This window comes from Vicugna pacos, chromosome 1, assembly GCF_048564905.1.
Source record: "Vicugna pacos chromosome 1, VicPac4, whole genome shotgun sequence".
Taxonomy (NCBI): Eukaryota; Metazoa; Chordata; class Mammalia; order Artiodactyla; family Camelidae; genus Vicugna; species Vicugna pacos.
In genome coordinates this window covers 27380828-27395479 of record NC_132987.1, presented here as the reverse complement: position 1 = coordinate 27395479, position 14652 = coordinate 27380828, and the positions used below count along the sequence as shown (strand labels likewise).

The 14652-nt window shown below is 42.5% G+C and overlaps 1 protein-coding gene across 2 annotated transcripts in view; it reads left to right on the top strand.

The window, feature by feature from the left end:
• The first annotated feature begins 3726 nt into the window (after positions 1-3726).
• Positions 3727-14652, top strand: part of ERICH6 (glutamate rich 6) — a 31356-nt gene continuing 20430 nt past the window's right edge. For both annotated transcript variants that reach the window (XM_031678895.2, XM_072959011.1), the window contains exons 1-6: positions 3727-4185; positions 4916-4973; positions 9242-9333; positions 12222-12284; positions 12563-12618; positions 12718-12834. In XM_031678895.2, the coding sequence (XP_031534755.2) occupies positions 3798-4185; positions 4916-4973; positions 9242-9333; positions 12222-12284; positions 12563-12618; positions 12718-12834 (774 nt within the window). In that variant the 5' untranslated portion in view covers positions 3727-3797. The remainder of the gene's footprint in view (positions 4186-4915; positions 4974-9241; positions 9334-12221; positions 12285-12562; positions 12619-12717; positions 12835-14652) is intronic.

Genomic DNA, 14652 nt, shown 5'->3' with positions numbered 1-14652 from the left:
GGGAAAGAGATTCCTAAGACTTTCAAAAAGGCCTTAACAAAGTACCTCTAAATAAGGGACACTCTGTAAAATTAATTCACCACACAGTTGAGAAAATGCCAGAGAGTCACAGAACCGCGCTGGGGGCAGGCAGCTCAGAAAAAGCACTTTTTCCCTTGCTCTCTCCCAGCCCCCGTCTCAGCCCACATCCTGACTCCCATTCTGCTGAGGACCCTGGAAACAAACAAACTTGCCTTTTCTCAAACAAGTCACTTCCCATATGCAGAAGTGGCCGGCTGAATGTCATGACCTCTAGGATCCTTCCCAGCATCAAAATGCTTTGATTGCCCAGAAAATGGTTGGGCTATTTTTTTAACCCATTGATCTTATTTGTACCTGGACATCACACACACTGGCCGGTGCCGGCCCCTTTCCTACCCTGGGCACGCTGGAATGCTTCTGAATGCTTTTCACTCTCCTCTCCAAACACCCACATTTTACCCTTCCTTCCAAAGCAGCTCAAATGTCCTCTCATCTGTGCTCTTCACTGCTCTGATAACCTGCAAGAGCGCTTCTTCCAACAACATTCCACGGATTTTTTTCTCAGATTCCCTGGAGCGCAGGGCAATTTTGTGCCTCTTGCCTGCCTTGTTCTGCCCCAGTGCCTGAGAGCTTGCCGGACTCTGGCCCCTGCACAAGTACTGTTGGTGGGTTGTGAGGGCACGGACCACACCTCTCCTACTCACTGCCAGAGCCCAGCACCCAGCAGAGGGCTGGCTCACAGTCCTCAATGAACATTGGTTTGATCTGAGAATCATAAAATAGTGCTTAGTGATCCTAGACACTTCATTTCTCACTTTCTGCTCCCTTGGGAGCCCTGTAAAAGTCTCTGGGCTGGAAAACTCAAGGCTGTAAGTCTCTGAGGCCAGGAAATGACCTGATCCTCACAGCTGGACCTCAGTTATTATTTCAAGCCGGTCTGATGCTTACAGCCAGACCATTTAGTTCTCCTGTTGAATAGAAATATTCTCTAAAAATAGCAACCTCACATAAGGGGCTACAGCCTAGAATGTTTGTGCCCCCTTAAAATTCATACATTGAAACGTAATCTCCAATATGATGGTTCTAGGAGGTGGGGCCTTTGGGCAATGATTAGGTCATAAGGACAGAGCCCTCATGAATGGGATTAGTGCCCTTATAAAAGAGGCTCAAGAGAGTTCCCTCATTCCTTATGCCATGTGAGGACAGGTCTAAAAGACAGAGGTCTATGACCCAGGAAATGGGCTCTCACCAGATACCAGACTTGCCATTGCCTCGATCTTGGATTCCCGAGCCTCCAGAACTGTGAGAAATAAACTCCTGTTGTTTATAAGCACCGGGTCTATGGTATTTTGTTACAGCAGCCCAAACCAAGTAAGGCACAGGGTTACTGTGATGCCATGATAAAATGAAACAAAACAAAGCCACTTCATAATTTTGTTTAAGCACAAACAAAACTAAGGTCAGTGTTCCACCACAAAATACCCCATCACAGAATAACCCACTTTCTAACAGCATCCAATTCAGAGCAAAACCCTGCTTCTTAGACCCTCTCCCAATTCATACAACCAAAGAGTAAATCCTGTGTTAGTTTCTTTCTAACATCCTCTTACTAAGACACCTTGCTGTAACAGTTGTAAACCCAACTTATTTAACTACACATGTATTCTTGGTGGCTTTTGGCAAAATGCTCTGATAGTTTAGGCAGTCATTTCACAGTTATTGATATCCACAAACATCCTAGGGGTAAGTAGTAAGTATTATTATTTCCAGCTTATACCCAGGGAAACTGAGGCTGAAAGATGTAAGGTGATTTAGCAGAGATCATATAAGGGGACTTCTAAGTCTCACCTGGTCATTTAATATTACGGTCAATAGATCCTTTTCACAATACCCAGATGTTCTACTCAACCACACAGAATCTCAGTTGGCTTCCTTTACCTTAGAGGTGAAGTAAACAGTAGGACACAATCCCTTCCACCAGGAACATTTCTCAGATTTGAGGGGCTTTTAAAAGGAAGCTGAACTATAGAATGAAGCTGCATCTCCCAGTCTGAGTAGTAGATAAACAGATGTCCAATATATTATTCTGTATACTTTTCTGTGTGTATACAAATATTTTACACAAATTTTAGTAAGTATTAAACCATGCAGGACCCTGCGGGGCCCTCCCAAGTACAAAAGCTCTTCTGTGCCCTCTGTGTCTTGTTTGTAGAAAAAGGCTTCAATCTCCTAGGGCCCCCCCCCCCTTGAGTCACAAATGCCTGGCTCAAGAACTCTAAGGAAAGCATAGAGACATGTGGTGACAAAAACAGCAGTTAGGTCTAGACAGTTGGTAACATTTTAAACAGGAAATCAGCCATACAGCAGTCACAGAATCTTTCATTTCTCCTTGAAAGACATAGGTAACAGTATCTGAGACATATTCTTGAGTTGTTTTGCAGATCCTACAACTGCCACCAGAAGGAAAAAGCTAATTGTGTGTTCACCAGACTGTAGCCATGACATAAACTGCTCCCTCTTGAGCAGCACTGAGTCTACGGCTAGCACAATTTCACGTACTGGCCTCAAGAACTGGGACTAAACCAACGCTGGAGCTGAGATTAACTGCACTTAAAACAATCAAGATGGCACTAACCAGAACAAAGTATGACCAGTTTGAAGATGACTATTGGAGCTGACTGTGCTGTTCTGCATGTAGCCCCCACCTGCACATCCTTGAAAGCCTTCCTTTAAAAGCTCTTGCCCGCTGACTGGCAACTGGGAGATAGTTCGGGGGATGCTAGTTTGCCATCTCCCCAGGTTGTCAGCTTCCTGAACAAAGTATCCTTCTTTTTCCACCAACCCTTGTCTCTCAAAACACTGGCTTCTGAGCCAGTAGCCCAACCTGAGTTCATTTCCAGTTTTCGAGGGTAACAAGTACAAGGAGCTGAAAACAAAGGCCCAGAAAGATGCAGGTGATGCCTAGGTGGCCAGATGCCTCAGACTTCCTCCACCTTCAGGACGGATGGATGAAACAAGCATCAAGCAGGCCCTGGACCAGACTAAGGCACTTCTCTCAGGTGCAAAATGCAAGGGGGCGCCAAAAATCTCATAATCAAGATAAATAATATTTAAGGCAGTAGTTTTTTTTTTTTAAATCAAATTTACAAACTACGACCAAGGACTGGTGCCAGTTTTTGTAAATAAAGTTTTATCATAAGTTTCAACAGGCATCTGTCCACTCCAAAACCAAACTCCAGCTCAGCAACACCAAGTGGCCTTATGGGTGTCCACCTCTAGTAGCCACTCCCCTACCCAACTCCAAAAAAAAAAGAGACTGGCTTTACAATAGTTTATAATAAACTTAAATGGAGTATGACCTATAAAAATTTTGAATGTTGTACACCTGAAACTAATATAATATTGTGAATCAACCACATCTCAATTTAGAAAAGATTTTTTTTTAATTAAAAAGATTAGCTCTGAAGGAACCGAGAGATTGAAAGGGGAGATAGATAGTCCCCGCAGACTGCTAGGATTCTCTGAGACTCAAGAGAGCAGTGCGAATGAAGCTTGCAGGAGTCCTAGCTCCGCCTGGCAGCTCTCTTCCCCTCCTCCCCTACGCCCCTCTCCCCGCCCAGGGGTTCTGCGGCTTTAATCTCGAGGCTGGGGCCCGCGCGGCAGGCGGTCGCCCAGGGAGACGGACGCACAGAAGGGTGCCGGCGCGCCTCTAGGCTGGGACCCGCCGGTGTCCGCTGCGCTAGCCGTGATCCCGCTTCCCGCCTGCCTTGGCCAACATGTACTCGCATGGCAGCTTCAGAAAGCCCGAGAAGGACGAGGACCAGGAGGAGGACGAGGACGAGGATATTACGGACGTGGAGGAGGAGGAAGAAGAGGAGGAGGAAGTGATGGAGGAGGAAGAGGAGGAGGAGGAGGGCAAGGAGGCTGCGGACGTGGAGGGGGAGCTGGAGGTCCATGGGAAGCTCAGCGATGAGTTCTGGAAGTTTTTGGAACTCGGTGAAGGCAATGAGGAGGACCAGAGAGCCTTTCGCCTCCGCTTAACCAGCGTCATCAGCCCCAGCCTGAGCCCGACGCCGCCGACACTCAGCCCGACGCAGAGCCTGACGTGGAGCCAGACCCCTCCAGACAGCGAGAGCACGCCCTCCACCATCTTCTCCCAGAAAAGTACCCCCCCCCGCCCCGTCCTGGAAGGCGTCCCTGTCCCTGGGGGAGGGCTGGTCCAATTACTCCCGTACACCTGGGTGCCTGTTTCCACTGCACCACTTCACACACGCTCCTATCTCAGTCCCTTCTGTCAAAGACACTGAAATCTTTTGCTGAGTGTTTATGATGGTTCACAATTTAGGATAAAGGTGAAACGCCTCATAAAACTGGAAACAGGCAGTGCTGTACAGAGGGCTCATTTTATAACACTTACGTTTACATTAATACAGTGATCGAGTCCTCTCTCATTCTCCTCGCCTCCTCCCACGTGCCACTCCTGCAGCAGAAGTATTGCCTTAAGGGTACTGTGCTACTGAAAGAGTCCTGTAAAAAACAATTCACTTTCGTGCTTAATTTCCTGTACTGAAACCACTCCAGCCACTTCCTTAAAAAGTGAGGCAGAGCAGTTACTTTGATAGGTTTGTCACTCTTCCAGTACTGACATTTGGATCAGGATCATTCTTTGTAGGAGCGCATGTGTTGAGGGTGGGGGGAGGAACTGTCCGCAGGGTAGGATGTTTAGCAACAACCCTGGCGTCTACTTTTGACTATGCCATTAGCCATGCCTGGCTTTGTGACACTCAAAAATGTCTTTAGACATTGCCAAATGTCTACCGGTGGGCAAAACTGTCCTTTAGAGAACCACTGATTTAAAGGGAATGGGTAAATTGTTTAATGTTTCATTCAACAGGTTTTCCTAAAATATTTCAGACATTTAGGAAAGACATATCTGAAGTGAATTTTGATAGGTAAGAAAATGTTTTCAATTTTTATATTATTATGTTTTGAATGATGATGTTTACTTTTTTGATAAACATGTCAGGAAGTAGAGTAAAATCATCCAGAGTATTTATAACCAATTTATTCAAAAAGTTTTGTTTTGTTTGTTTGTTTTTAAATCTACACTGGTATACATTTTGGAGGAGATAGAGTCCCTGCCCATCTCTGGCTTAATTCCTACCTGGAGAGATGACATGTCTACTGATTAGTATAACATATCATAACGCTATGCTATGTAAGTGCTATGAACCTTAGGATGTTAAGTCTCTATTGGCTAAATTCAAGAGTGATCAGGCACACCTGTGGAGGAGAATGGACAGTACGATCTTTTCTTGTTCTTGTTCTTACTGCTATTAGCCTTCAAGCACTTTTCACCATAATAGGAAGACACGAGAGAAACACCTTTTGGAACATCTTTATAAATCTTCCCTGAAATCTCACGCCAAATATGAGCCCACAATGTCATGTTATTATTCACCTAAGTTTTGCTTTTATAAGCAATTTTTAGGCAGAAGGAGAATTGTTCTGTCCCACTCATGTGTTTTTATTTATCCTTTTAATTCAACATTTTAATAAAAGATTATATAGATGGTTAAAACATTAAAGAATACAAAGGTATAAAATTTAAAATCTCCTTTCCCTTTTCCACTCCCTACTCCCACTCACTCCAGTTAACACACCATTAACTATTTTGTTTCTAGTATAATGTAAATAGCATATTGTCATTCCTTGATTTATTTTGACGTAACTGTTGACTTCCCATCATGAAAGCTAATCAATGTAACTGATTCTACTTCCCTCCTCTTCAGTTTTGGTAGGTAGATTATTTTTAGTTTTTCTAACCTTAGGACTTTAAAGTATTTAAACCTCTACTTCTTGATTCATGAATTTTTGTGACTGTTAACTCTGTTTTGAAAAATTAACACCTTAATGCCTTTCTATTTACTTCCTTTTCTCTCTCCTCTCCCCTTTTCTCTCCCAATTAACAACAAATTGTATAACAAACTTCATTAAAATGTATAATATATATTCATGTAAAGACATATTACTTTGCCCAGTTTTATTATGTTGGTATGTTTTGTAATTATAATTAGCTTAGTGCTTTGTGTACAGATTGAATCTAAAAATTGAAAGCCAATAACCAATACTCATAATTTTATGCTAAGAACCAAAGTGACTACATTCAAACACAAGAAAATGAAATTCTATGTCTGTAAAATTTGGTTCCTAAAAGAACTTTTCAACTCTCAGTTTGGCCATGCTTTCTTGATTTCCATATTTCTTTCTTTCTTTTATTCCTTTTCTTTTTGCTTTTGAAACTCCTCAGGTTATTATTTCATATCAATCTCATGGGTATTCAATTTCTGAGTTCTTACCTGTCTTGACATTTCTTCCTTTTGCCGTCAGATTTTATTAATAATATAACCTGGCATAAAGGAATAGGTTTAAAACCATTTTCCGGCAGAACTCTGAAGACTGCTTCGTTGCCTTCTAGTATCCAGTACGACTGATCAGTCTGCTTCTCAAACCCTTCTGATACTTCACTATTTCCTCCCTTTCATTGTCTCTATTCTTTTCTTCGGAACGCCTACTGGATAGCTGTTGGACCGCCTGTATATCTTCAAGATTTTTGGTGTTTACATGCTACTCTGCAGGCTTTGTACAGAATTTTTAATTTGGGGGTTCATACTTGGAATTTCCAAGAACCTGTTCTTATTCTCTGATTATTGCTGTTCAAAATAGTTGCGTGTGTACGTGTTTTAAAATCTCTTTTGGGGTACTCTTTTACTGTTTAAATTTTTTAGAGGGTACTCCTATACTTAAGTTCTCCTTTGTTCTTTGAATTTCTTCTTTTTTCTTTCAGGACCAGTTGTTCTGTTTATCTTGCCCCTTCTCCGTGCTACTGATTGTCTTTAAGTCACTGGTAATCCTTGGTCATCCATTTGTATTTATCGATAAATGACTGGTAGGTAGCTAACACGGGGACCCTCTGCAGCTAAGCAGTTCCGTTTCCTAAAGGGCTGGCAGGGGAGGGTGGTCCGTGAGTCCTGCGTGGGGGGGTGTGCGGGGCGCGTCACGGCGGCTTCCGGGGCGGGGGCGTTGGCAGAGGCACCGCAAGCAGAAAACCCGCGCTACTGCTAGAGTCAGCCTGCGGACGCTTTACTGTGCGGTTGGAGTTCCTTATGCATTTCTTTCCTGGTGGACTGCCCCTTTCTCCTTTCTCACTCAAGCCTGTTGGGCCGGTTCTGAGCCCCTCATCTGCTGCTCTTTCAGACCTAAAACCTCCCCAGAAAGGCTGCCCACTCTTTTTAGAAAATAGTTCTGTGGGTTTCATCTGGAAATAAAAACAACTGCTGCCAACGCCAGCTGTTCCATGTTCACTCCTTGAACTACTCTGATGACAGTCTGCGGCCTCCTTCTCTCTGCATTTGGTCTTGTCTAGGCTAGGAGCTCCTCCGAAGTTCCCTTGGGGAGAACTTCACTTATTATCTCTCTTATTTGAGCTCTGGTGGTCTCTGCTCTCGTTTTCCATCAGCCTGAGGCCACTTATTTTCTTCCTTTTAAGGCCGTCTTCAGTATTACTTGTCTACTGATGAGCCCTTTCTTGTTTTCCAGGGCTACTGTTTGTGCATGTTTAAGTGTTTCTTAGTAAGATCTTGGAAAGGAAGGGGAGAATTATGTGCTCAGGTGCCATCTTGACCTGGACTTCCTATTACATGGGAACTTCTCTTTCCTAGATCAAATTCTTAATTTCTCCTCATAAATATTCCTAAGATACTTCTTTTATATTTCAAACCATTCACTGGTGAATTTGGTGAGATTCTATTTTTAAGAAAATCTCTCCTAAAAAGTCATAAAAATGCAACCAATGTTGGCTCAACCTCTACCTTTAACTGCCCCATTACTGTTTTGATTAAAAATGGGGCAAACTTTAGGAGGCAGATGAATGCAAAGAAAACACAGGTTTTGGAATCAAACAGGCCTGGGCCCTTCTGCATCAGCCATGCCTGATTTTGAAAGAGGTCCCTAGAGCCCCAGTTTCCTTGTCTGTGGGAAGGAAATACTAATTCCCACCTCGATTCATCTTTGTAAAGATAAATGAAATAATGTGGGTAAAGCACATGTATCTACTATTGTATCTACTACTACACAGTAAGTTCTCCGTAAATGTTAATTTTGTTCTTATCCTCAGTTATCTGCTGTTTTTACATAGAATTTCAGAAACAATCTATGGTGTTGGTTTAAGGAAGGCAAAGAGACCTAGATGAGTAATGTATTGATTTTGTTACCCATTGAATTGGGAAAAGACTCAAACGTAAAATGTTGTCTAGGGACTGATCTTCAGTGTTCCTTTACTCTTGGTCCCATAACTTGTTGCCCTGGGAGGTCAGAGAAACAGGACTCCCCCCAACCCTTGCTCAAGTGGCTTATGCAGAGGAGTTCTCCACCCATTACAGGACACAGCCATTTCAGAATTAAAACACCCTACAAAACACACAATGTGCCAGGGAACAAAGCATCAAAAACGTAAGGTAGAGACATAAGAGAACTGAGAAAGGTGAAAAAGTAACAATCCTCAAGGTGACTCCATTATTTGGAAAATTTGTGTTTGATCATTTTAGAAGAGCCAGCAAATTGTGGCAAAAAAATTAAAATTCAAAGAGGCAAAGGCACTTGAAAAGCATTAGTTATTCACTTGTTACCAGTAATAGTCATTTTAGCTAGTAAAAGTCAATACATTCCTGCTTCTTGTCATGTCCACAGTAACTCAAATAACTGATTAAACTACTTGCAGAAAAAATACAGGTTGCTTAATTACAATGCATTTAACTTCAGCCCTTTAAAAAAAAGCTTGGATTATTATAAAGCTATTTTTAAGTGAACAATATGTTCTAATTTAAATTCAAGTAACTGTTTAAACATACATACCATCATCACCACCACCACCAACACACATACACAGAGGGGTAGTAATTTACTCCCTGAGGGAAATAATAATGGTATTTGGAGTCTCCAAGATTTAAAAAAGGAGTATTATGCAAAGAACAGATGTGACACAAACACATTGTGCCTGATTTTACTGAAGACGTAAGAATGGAAGAAAATATTTTAAAGAAAAAAGAAATCAGGATCTTCTATGAACATCTGTCATTTGATTGTCAAATGTACTATAATTAGAAGAACCGCTAACAACTATATAGGTATACCAAAAACTAACATCTTCTCTAAATTTCAGGACTACCCGTCACAGTTTGTATCTAAAAAACCCAATGTCAGTACAAACAGAAGAAAGTTGGCTTCAAGAATTGTATAGCACAGAGCAGCTGCGTGAGTAGTTTGGTTTGGGAGATGGGATTGCACATTGGAAAGAGCCCTGGTGTAGGCAGCCATCAGAGCTAGGTTTGAGTCCCAGTCCCGACACAAACTAACACTGTGACCATTGGACAAGTCACTTAACCTCATTGCCTCTGTTTCTTCATCTGTTGCCATAATAATCCTTCTGTCACAGGGCTGTTACAAAGATCAAAATAAGACTTAATATTTAAATTCCTTGGCACTGAGACTTTAATAAATGGTAGCATTTGTGTTCACATCAAGAAGTAATCTGCCATCGGGGGTGGGTATAGCTCAGTGGTAGAGTTCATGCTTAGCATGCATGAGGTTCTGGGTTCAATCCCCAGGACACCCATTAAAAAAAAGTAAATGAATAACTAAAACTAATTACCTGCCCCCTCCAAAAGAGAAAAAACATTCCTTTAAAAAATAAAATAAAAATTATTTTAAAAGAAAAATATAACGTAAACATTAAAATCTTAACTGATCCCAATATATTCCTCAGAGGTAATCATTATGAATAGCCCTTCCTTTCACCTTTAATATTTGTTTTATGTTATGTCACTTATTCATCAGATGTTTCCTGAGCACACACCACATGCCAAGCACCTGTCATAGGTCAGCTTCCTGTTCTAGGGAAACGGCAATGAACAAAGCAGACAAACCCCCATTTCAGTGATCTTCCATAAAAAGTGTGGGAGGTGGAAGTGACAGTGAGATAAATAACACACAAAGAAGTAAATATATAAAACATTAGATGATGTAAGTGCTAAGGGGGAAAATAAAACAGGGAGAGGGATGGAAAATGCTGGGCAGATGGGTACAAGCTTACATGGGACACTCAGGGAAATCCTCACTGAGAAGCTGAAATACTTGAGTAAAGACCTCAAGGAGGCGAGAGAGCCATGATCATCTCTGGTGGAAGAGTGTTCCAGGCACAGGGAAGAGCAAGTGCTTCCTTCTAGAACAAGGTGGCAGCCAGTGTGGCTGCAGTGGAGTAAATAAGGAGGTGACTCCTAGGGGATAAGGTCAGAGAGACAATGAGGGCCAAATCCTATTCAATGGAAATGAAATGGGAAGTCACTGGAGCATTCCCACAGAGGAGTGAAGTGATCTAACATAAAAATTAAACATAAGATGTACAATTAATATTAAATATTACCATAATATTAAACATAATATTAAGAAGATTTTAATTATTCCCAAATGAACCTATATAGTCAGTATAATTGTGACACAGTTTTTCAGTGGGATTTGACAAGTTGAGGCTTTGGTCTTGCTTTGCAGCGTTAAAAGGTGGAATGAGACATTTTCAAATGTTTAAGTGTTCATTCGAGCAGACATGGATTGGAGCTGGGCAGCAACAAACCAGAAGTGGTTAGGAGCACTCCACAGACAAGAGCTAAGGAGAGGTTTTCATAGAGAAGACAAGGGGGCAAAGTAGGGAAAGCATTTGATTGGCTATTGCTCAAGGATGTATTGCTTGGGGAAAGCCCAGTTGGCTGTTTGTGATTGGCTGTCCTCAACCTTGAGGAACTGACTCTGGCTTTGGTTCTGCCTTGCTTCCAATTTGGCTACCGAGGCATTAGGGCCACCTCATCTAAGGGCCTCCCCGTTTGATTACTTTGACAGCAGGAACCTGGTGTACCTTTTCACATTTTTCAGATTATCTTTTATGTGCTTTTTTCATATAGGACTCATATGCAACTCTCATTAGTTTATTCATAGGTATTTTATAGTTTTTTATTGATGTAACAACTGGAATCTTTTTTCCTGTATTTCCTACTTGGTTATTGTTAGTGTATAGGAATACTGTTAATTTCAGTGTATTAATCTTGTCTCTGACCCCCATTACTGAACTTTCCTATTCTAATAGTTTATCAGTTGAAAGTCTACTAGATAACTACATTTCCTGTGAATAACAGCAGTTTTATCTCTTCTTCGAATTTTTTACTTAGCAGAGTATCCACGTCAGCAAAGATTGATCTAATTCTTTGAAATGACTGCACAGTATCCCCTTATATACATACAGTTACAGTGACGTATGAAATACATCTGATTGTTAGATGTTTCAGGGCTGTTTGGTTTGGTTTGGTGTCTTGACCTCTTCCCTATAACGAACGATGCCTTCATGAAAATCATTGTTCATTCTTTATTTTTTATACCTGTGCTGGCATCTCTGTCTGACAAAATCCCTAAAATGATTTTAAATTTCTTCAGATGCTGCTTCACATAGGAAGTGTGTCATCTTCTGAAGCCCATTTCTTTCTCCAGCGCCAGCCCTGGCTCTGCGGGTCTGCCCCTTCCCTTACCCCTGGCCTGCTGTAGGTGGTTCTGATTGGATTTGCATCATTCCAGTCCTGTGCGTCTAACCTTCTAGATGGACATTTACTCAAAGTGGCTTGTGTGTTGATGACTGTCTTCCCCATTTCCAGTATTGCCCTGGAATCTGCAGAGGGAATTACCCAGATGGTTTAGTTCACTGTCTTAAACTGGACCCTGCCAACCCCTGCTCCAGCATTCTTCTCCCTGAAAAATATTTTACAGAGTAATAGTCATAAACTAGATAGAATAGTACTTTTAAAAGGCAGAAAACTAGAAGGTCTGCAAACCATGATTATAATCAAGTAAAATACGCATTCGTGTAGTATCCTAAGGCTAGAAAGCAGCAAGGAAACATCTCTTAATGGGCTACATTAGTGGTGAGTCTCCTCTGTTTGTTACTTACTGTTGATAAAATGCTATTTGGGGCAACAAAAAAAATTAAAAAATAAAACAAACACAATAAGGTCACTTATTTTTCCCAGAGGCATATATTCTTTTATATTAAGCTCCTTTCCTCCTTTGTCAGGAGTGATGACAAATGTACACTCTTTTTGCAGAGAAGGAAATGCCCTCTGTGAAGAAGGAAGATGAACCTGAAAATCTAGCTTCTAAGTTAAGAGGTAACTGGATGTCTGGCGTCATCCCCTCTGCTAGCAACAGCAACCTGCCCTGAGGGAACCAGCCTTAACTTGGATGGTGCCCAGCCCCTTTAGAAAAGAGCTTCCCTCAGAATACGTACAAGAAGGTGGTGAAGGTAGGGCTTCAGGGCATTTAGACTGTGTGCGTGCATGTGTCTGTAAGAGAGAGAGATGGGCTAGGATCTTCAAACTAGAGAAAATGGAACACACTGCACAACAGTTTTAAACTTTCCTTCTAAATCTATCCTTTTTTTCTTCAGCAAAATGGGTAATTAATCCAGAAGAGCCAAAACTAAGTATTTTATGTGAGCTGGAGGTAAGAAATATTTATCAGTCCAACTAGTACACTGTACTCACAGTAAAAATCACTTATTCAGTCTTCAATTTTTTTTCTTTCTCTCTCTCTTAAATTTAGTTTAAGGAAGACTTCATAAAACTCTTTGAGCCTTCTCTGAGAACATTACCCAGCATCGGGCCACCATCCATTTTGACATTCAAACAAGAGAATTCCAATTTAGGCATTAAGTTCAAGGTGATTTTCATTCATATTATTATTTTTTACATTTTTACTGTAATTAATGGTAAAAAGTTACATGATGAATTGTACAAAAGACAGTGAACATATTTTTTTAAAAAAGGCATAAGGGGTGGGTATAGAGCACAGGCTTAGCATGCATGAGGTCATGGGTTCAATCCCCAGTACACCATTGAAAAATGATGATAAATAAATAAACCTAATTATCTCCCCCCCCCACCACCCCCAAAAAGCCAAAGAGCTCATGTACATGGAATGGCCCTTACACAGGGTGGCTGTATCCATTTCCTAGGGCTGCTGTGACAAAGTACCACAAGCTAGGTGGCTTACAGTGATAGGAAAGTATTGTCTCACAGTTCCAAAGGCTAGAAGTCCAACATCAAGGTGTTAGCAAGTCCAGCCTAGAGGGAAGAGATCCTCCTTGCCTCTCCCAGGCGTCCGGCAGCAGCCGGCAATCCCTGGCTTCCTTGGCTTGCATCTGAGTCATTCGGGCCTCTGCCTCGGTTGTCCCAGCAGGCTCAGTGTGTCTGTGCCCAAATGTCCCTCTGCCCCAGCAACACCACATTAGTGGTGGATTAGTGCCTGCCCTCTTGACCTCATCTTACATCTGCAGAGACCCCTTTCTAATAAGGCCACAAGTTTCAGGGGTTAGGAATTCAACCCATAAGAGTGGCCATAAAGCCTGGACACGTACATGAACATTAGCTGTATCTGATCACACTAAGTGACCAACTGACATCTGCATTCCATGGGCGAGGGAGGGGTCACCTTAGTCATTCCAACAGGATGCACATTGCCCTACTTCTCCAGCAGGGCGAGGGACTGACCGGTGGTATGATTACATCCAAACTTGGACGGCATGGCCATGTGCAGAGAGCTGCACACCCCCTAGGTGGAAACCTCCTTGATTACTCTCTGGGGTCCCCTACAGGTGCAGGCTTCTTCACTGAAAATAACAGACACCAATCATTCGAGGCAGGGTGTCACAGACGTGTGTGCAGGAGTTGACGGGAATGCTGTGGGGGTGCCCCGAGGTGGTTGCTGTTCATTGCCATTTTGTGCAGCACACTGAACTATGCAATTATAACATGTGGTGACACATTAAATACATCTTATCATGTGATGAGTCAGCATTTACTGTTCATATTTGCCCAGGATTCTAAATTTTATAGTCACCTTCCAGACTGCAGGCTGAAATTCTTTCTTCAAACACAACACCTTCCTTTTTCTGAAGCACAGAGGCTTATATCCAGAAAGTTCCTTGAGCTTTCTTCCCCTGACACTCAGAGACGGGCCTTGTAGCCTTTCTTGCCCTGAGTTGTCCCTGCACTGGCCCCTGGGCAGGGCTGACGCCGCCCGCATCCTGGACAGACCTTTCAGGTCTTCTGAGATGGGCCTTGACACTGGTCAAGTTCAGGGGTGGCAGCAGCCACGTCCTCTTAAGGTGCAGATTCCAGCCCCACTAGTGATTTTTTGAAGCATCTCCACTGGCTTTGCCCCGTGTGATGGGGTAAAGGGACCACGGGCGGAGTTCACCACCAAGACGCTGGTGTGGGACAGGCTATGGCTGGCCAGGCACTGCCAAGCTCTGTGTGCCCGCTCTATCATTTGGTAGATCCTAGATTCATCCCCACCATCCCTGTATTACAAGGCTTTCCTCCCTAAGGGTTCCGTTTGCAGCAATGTGCAGTACTTATTACTGGGTGGTTTCAATGACCTAAAGATATTGGACATTACTCTGGGGTTCCTGGCCATCTCAGTCACCCTTTGGCCCCAGGTGGCCATTTTGCCAGTCCCAGATAATGGTTTCCATGG